Source organism: Rhodamnia argentea, chromosome 6 (assembly GCF_020921035.1).
Source record: "Rhodamnia argentea isolate NSW1041297 chromosome 6, ASM2092103v1, whole genome shotgun sequence".
Classification (NCBI taxonomy): domain Eukaryota; kingdom Viridiplantae; phylum Streptophyta; class Magnoliopsida; order Myrtales; family Myrtaceae; genus Rhodamnia; species Rhodamnia argentea.
Genome location: NC_063155.1, coordinates 21,755,294 through 21,762,085, shown reverse-complemented (window position 1 = coordinate 21,762,085; position 6,792 = coordinate 21,755,294). Strand labels below are relative to the sequence as shown.

Here is a 6,792-nt window from a genome sequence, read left to right as displayed (position 1 = left end):
CAAATGTGCTTTCCAGGGGGCATTCACGGTGATCCCGATTCATTATCGCCCGCGCTCAATTTATGTGAATCCGTTCTATCTCGATCGTCAGGCCATGCGAGCCTCACATGGAAACTTGGCTAGGTAGCTGAGGTTGCGTTCAGATAACGATGGATCGAAAGAAAAAAGTCGGATCAGATCGGATCGGGAGAAGAAAGACGATCGTCGCGGCCCGTCGGATTCTACTTCCTCAAACGCGATTTCCAAATCTCTCTGGTATATTTACAGTGCCAACAAGGAAGAATCAAACGGCGTGACTGTAGAATTTTCCCGTGGACAATTACAGTTGTCACAGGGGCAACTATTACAATCGTGTGAAGAATCGAAGTGGGGAGACAAAATCGACCCCAAGATCCGAAAAGGAGATAAAAGGGCAAGACAAAAATCAATCAATTTCATTCGTAAATAACCACAGGAGGGAACCTGAACTTGTCTGAAATGAACGGGATCGCCAGAGGATGCTTCGCCAAGTCGTGGTACAGATCATACTCCGCCTCGTAATGGTGCAAGCCCAGCTCCGCCTTCTGATTCGTGTGGTAATGGTGCTTCGCCAACTCCGATTTCCCGAACCCGAATATGCTGACCCGGTTGCAGATCCCCACGGCCAGCATCACCGCCTGCATCCCCGAGGAGTAGTGGAAGTTTGCCGCGTCGCGCGCGGCGTCCCAAGCCTCCAGCGGCCTCCCCGTCTCGTCCGCGAACCGCCGCAGCGAGTAGTACTTTGCTATCCGCGTGCACAGCAAGTCGAACCGCCGGTCGGTCACGACCAGCGGCGCCTTGTGGGACGAGTTGCACATCGTGTAGTCGAGGAAGTGCGCCGGCTGGCAAATGTACATCACTATCGGGACGGCCGCGCCGTACGGGTGGCAGAAGCAGGCTTCCCGCCGCGCACAGAAGTGCAGGATGTTGCTGTTCACGAAGGAGATCGTGGTCTTCGACCCGACGTCATGCTCGAAATCCTGGATCCTCGCGTTGTTCAATCGAATCACCGCCTCGTGGCTGTCGATCAGCTTGCCATGACCGCTCTGCAATAGAATCCCGCTGTTGCCTACCACCGCGCAGGAGGCATGCCGGCGGTCCGAGGCCGGCCGGCCGTTGTGCCTATCGAGCGGGTGCTTCACTAGCCGAATCAGATCGTCCATCACATCGGGCTGAAACCGATTGTTCCTCGCCCAATTGCCCAGATTCCTCCTGAAATCGAGCCAGTACCGGTAGAACATCGGCGAGCGGAGCGTCTCGCGCGCGCCTTGGAAGGTCCTCCCGTTGGGGTCGTGGTGGCTGAACCTCCGCCAAGTGCCGTAGGTCCGGTGGCGGCCGTGGCTAGCAAGGCCGCCTTCCAGGAGCTGCTCCGTCTCGTTCTTGAACCGCTCCTCCGAGACGTCGATCTCAGCGTACCGAAGCACGGAGGAATTGAAGGCCGGCAGCGGCACTTGCCTCGGCACCGATTTGGCCGTGGCCTCGCACTCCAAAGACCCGAGAACGCCGCCGCCGCCGCGGAGCACGGTGCGGTAGGTGAGAGTGACGGCGAGCAGCGTGAGGAGAAGAATGCTGTACAGGGGACGCGCCGGCCGCTTCATCGGAACTGGCGCAGCCGACGACGACCGGCGAGGGGCCGCCGCTATAGGCGGCAGCGGAGGAGGAGGAGTCGCGCGGTTGGGTTGGGACGTGGGGGTCTCAGATCCATGGGAGGAGGGTCAAGCTGCGAAGTAGGAAGATGCAATGAAATTGCAGAGTGAAATGGGAATTTCAAGAGGAGAGATTTGAACGATCGAGGGAGGCGATGAACCCTAATTTGATCAGAACAATTTGGGGGAGAACGTTGACGGAGGATTAACGGGACTGGGGGAGGATGTATATGAAACTCGCGTGCGCGAGCGAGCTGGCGACACGCCATGAACGACCTAAGCTTTGTCGGAATCGACAAATTTGGTCGGAGCAATTCGATTTCGATAATTTCGGACGTTGGAGAGAATGTGGGGCAGGTGAGTTAGTTAATTCGATCGGGGAACCCCAAATTGACATTGGAATTAAAGACGTAATCAAGCTGCTTTCTTTGAAGGTCTCTGGATTAAGATGGTTATGGCGTCAAGCGAAATTTGGCACGAAATCTGTAGGAAGAAATTAAGATATAGTTGCTATCATAATATAAAATATGTACATCTCGAAAGGTTCTTACTAACTTCCACGAGATCAATTTTGCACGGATCATTGATAGAGACGTGCAAGCTCTTTTTATTTTTTTTTAGGCCATGGACCTGCAAAACGAGTTTCATCATGTGTTATGTCATGTACAATTATTCACTCTCGTCCAGATACAGTCTGTGGCGGCCTCATTGGGCGGAGTTATAGGAGGGACGGAATTGTTTAATCCACAAATAATCATTTTTGGCTCCTAAATAAGACAAGAAAAAAATAAAAAATAAAAAATTTGAAGATTGAGCTACCTCCCTCGGATCATCTAGGGACAGAAGCTGACTAGACAGTGACCATATGTCTAATTATTTTATTTTGGGTGGATTATTTCGTGGGCGACCTTTACTTCGCCGGATTGCTTTGAATTATAGTAATAATCGCATAAATAAATTAATAAATCAGAGAGGACGACGATTCCTTCACGAAGATCTAAAAGAAAATTACCAAAAAAGTCTTAAACTTATTATAATTATGTCAATTCAATCGTAAACCTTTTTTTTTTTTTTGCCAATTGAGTCTTAAACATTTCACAATTATGCCAATTCAGTCCATTTTATAGAACGGTGCTCACATGGATATTTTTTTTAATAATTTGTTATTTATATTCTATTTTTTCTCTTTCTCTTGCTTTTTATTTCCTACTGCTACAGTGGCCAATGAGTGACGGCCTCACGGCCCCCTACAGGCCTAGCCGGGCCTCACTCTGTGGCCAACGGCCCTTACTGGCTAGCTCCCCGGCCACAAACATAATAAAGAAGGAAAAACAAAAAGGAAAAGAAAACTAAAAAAAATTAATGAAGAATACGGAAAAAAAAATTCGTGCTTTGGTGGGTCTCCGAGATCCTTTCGATGACCTATGTTGAATTGAAGGAATATATGTATATGATTCGATGGGTTGCCCATGTCGGCGTCTGCCGGTCAAATTAACTGAATTGACACAAATGTAAAAGGTTTAGGACTGGATTTGAAAAAAAAAAAAGAATTTAGGATTGAATTGGCACAATTACAATAAATTTAGGACGATAGAGCAAATACCTTGGATTCGAGTCCACTTTGGAATATGTAAACAATCATTCGAAACATAACTTTTGATTGGAAGACCTATTTTTTCTTTGATTATTGCACAATTGTAACAAAAAAAACCAAAATACTCTTCTGGCGTAGGTTAAAAAATGATTAATGTCCTTGTTAAACTGTCGTAAGAATTTTTTTTTTTTTTGGGTCGAAGTCGTAAGAAGTATAAGTTGATTAATTAATCCACCGGAAGGAATTGACTTCCAATAATTTTCTCTTTGTCCGGCTTCCGAACATTGTAGCTGTAAATTGCAAAAGGGACAACTAGAAAGAAACAAATCGTATCGCATCCACGCTAGATGTTGATCTTAGATAGCCATCTAAATTCCTCGCACAAGTCTGATCACAAGATCGCCTATTCTAAAGGCCAAAACAAAGACGATCGATGTTGATCGCATTGATAGTTATTCGAAATGCGGATCGAAGGATTCATCATTTGTCCAAAAATTCCCATCTTATTTGTTGGCGTTCCGTACATTTACTAGTGCCGCGTATTAGTCTTACGGTCGCTTGAAATTAATGGCTAGTTGGTTTTGTAAAGCCAATATGAGATTAATTTGACAAAGTCAGACTTCCCTAAGTTTGGAGACAAAAAAAGAGTGGATTGAGTAGCACGTATCTATGATAAAAAAATCGTAGGCAAATCTCAAGATATATCAATTTGCCGCACGGGTTACCCTCGACAACATGTCGCAATGCCGACACCCGTTGCGATCGTGACTCCTACGATGACCTCTCGCGGGTCTACCTGACCCAATAAATAAATTGAAATTCTTGCCTTTTGATTTGAATCAAGAATTAAAATTTAGAAGGGCAAAATATTCGAAGTTTCCGATAAGCCTTTCATAATGTTATTAATTTGAATGTCCATAATCAGTTTTCTAACGACCGTTGTCAGCGGATAACAACAATGAGATTGAATCGGCTTTCATGGCCGGCGTATAAGCGTTCTGACGTAAAGTAGAGCAAATGATTCGTCTAATGAGAAGCATTTTACTCGACAATGTGGTGATTACATCAGAGCCAAAAAAAATGTGGTAATTACATCCTATTCTGGGATTAATCATATGAAAAATTCGAATATTCATAATCGATCTTTTCACTCGTGCTCATTATGGTTTGTTTGGCAACGATTCTAATCCAAAAAAATCAAATATAGCAACCTAGGCGGTTTGCCACTATCTTGTCCTCAATCCACGCAAGGCCGGCGGAACTTCTCATACCGAACCGCCAGCGACTAAGACTTACGTTCTCTGTTTTAATCTTTTTTTAGTCAAAGTAACTTGCACATGCCGAAACTCTAAAAATTAGCAAATCAAGTAGGCTGACCATATAAGCACAAGTGCATGGAATACAAAACATTCAATTGCAGGCACGTCTAATCGAAAGGTACGGCCTTTCATGATTTCACTAACCGGATAACACACACATTTCAAACAACAATCCTTTTGTTTATATCTCGTATGTTCAACTACACCAATTATTCTTTCTTACATATTCATATAGCCACTTCAGTTATTTATAACATCTACATGGGAGGAGTACAACTGAAGGAAAATCACAAAGAAACCAAATTACTTCAAGTATTAATAACTCCATTGCCATATGCTCGTACATCATTCCTCTTTGAACTTGAATATCAAACCTGCATGAGGAATAAACACTTCACTATCATCTTCATCACCCGCGATCCCAAGCGCGTTGAATTGGTGAGGAGGAATAGGATCAAACCATCCCGATATCCCATGGCGGTAAACGACTTTGAACTCAAAGGCGACTAAACCAATTGGAGGTCGCTCTTCCACGTAAACCCTCGATCGAATGATCTTATAACGAGTTCTCGATAGGCTATTAGGTGAGACATGAACATGCTCTCGTATGGACCTACCAATCCATGGAGGCTCACCATATGGACGTTGTTGTACAAGAATTGGATTATCCGACATACTTTTGATTTGAAAAAGGGCTTCAACTAATGGAGTGAGTGGATTACACTCAGTAGTAGAATTCTATTCCAAACAAATAAACCAACTATAACATCACAAAATTGAGGATCGTCCAAACAACCAATCACATCTCATATCAACGATAGATATCAAAATCCTATCAAAGTAATCACTATCCTTATAGACAATAGATCTCAGAATGATATCCAAATCCTCTATCACATCTCATTAATCATCAGAATCTAACACTCGCATCCATAATTATAGAAAGCATAGTAATAAGGATAGAGATCTACTTGCCTCGATTAAGTGAGAACTCAACGAACGAATAGACGGAACGGGACGATGGCCAAGCTAATTTAAATTTATTTAAAAAATTCAAAAATTGAAAATTGCCAAACAACGGCTCAAGCTCTAGAAACCATTTTGATCAAAAAAATTATATTTTCGCATTTTTTATATTTTTCAGAAAAAGGAAAATTCCCAAAAAAACAACGAAAAATACAGTCGAGGCAAAAAATACAGAAAAAAGCCGATTTTCTTTAATTCATTACCCTTAAAATTAAAATCCAATGGATTTGTGCGTTCCTTCACAAAGCACCCCCAAATTAGACATAAAAAACCATTGGGGTCATTATTTCTCTCACTATTGAGAGTTGTGACATGATTCTTTAGTATTCCTTCACATTCTAATCCAATTGCAGTTAATTTGCCAATTTTGGCACTAGGGACTTAATTGCAAAAAATTTCTTTCATTTTAAAAAAATTAATGGAATTTTCTTGAGAGAAGCCCATGGAACCCTAAGACCCCTATCCTATAGTTTTTGGCCTTATGAATCTAATGGTAGGCTCAATTGACGATAATTCTTTCATGAAGGACTCCAATTTTGTAAAAATCAATTTCGGATCCTACTCAATATTTGGGGTTTTCACTCAATTTCAAAGAAATGTATCACACAAATCACATATTCAAGGAATCCATGTTGGGACATGATTGGATCAATCATGAAAAATGTTAATCGCTACCTCGATTTGACCTTCCTTTGCAGGAACCGGGTCTGTCGGGTCGGGCGGGTCCGACGTGGAGACCCGGTACTATTCATCATCTTCTCCAAAATCTCACGGGCGCAGTAGAGAGGTTTGTTTTTCGAACGGCTTCCCAACACAAAAACTGGCGGTGGAAAAAAAAACCAAAAAGGGGTCAAAACCTCTACCTTGAGGAGGTGGAGGCCGAGAGCCTGAAGCTTCGTCGCCGGCCAGCTCAGGCGACGCCTCTACTCGTCCATAACGCCAATCGAGTCCTCGTGGTCTCGCGGAGATTTCAGAACCTCGCCCGCCCCACAAGCTCACAGTATGCATCCTCGCCGTTTTTCCAGATTCGTTTTCCCGTAGCTCGTTTCCAACAGATCATCGTTTCTCTTTGCTTCTTGAGTTGAAATGTTACCTACATCTCTTCTAAACTCTTTATTTTCCTTTGTGTCGCCTAAAAATGCCGCTACCTGGATCCATAAAATATTCCTTGAAAATACCTTGACAGGAG

The 6,792-nt window shown here is 43.6% G+C and overlaps 1 protein-coding gene across 1 annotated transcript; it reads right to left on the bottom strand.

The window, feature by feature from the left end:
• Positions 1–280: 280 nt before the first annotated feature.
• Positions 281–1,976, bottom strand: LOC115734562 (beta-1,6-galactosyltransferase GALT29A-like). Its single transcript, XM_030665418.2, has one exon. The coding sequence runs from the start codon at positions 1,614–1,616 to the stop codon at positions 435–437; it is 1,182 nt and encodes a 393-aa protein (XP_030521278.2). The 5' UTR covers positions 1,617–1,976; the 3' UTR covers positions 281–434.
• Positions 1,977–6,792: the final 4,816 nt, after the last annotated feature.

What these genes read in the sequence shown, in the direction of transcription:
- LOC115734562 (XM_030665418.2), bottom strand. Translation starts at nt 1,616, where the DNA reads ATGAAGCGGCCGGCGCGTCCCCTGTACAGCATTCTTCTCCTCACGCTG.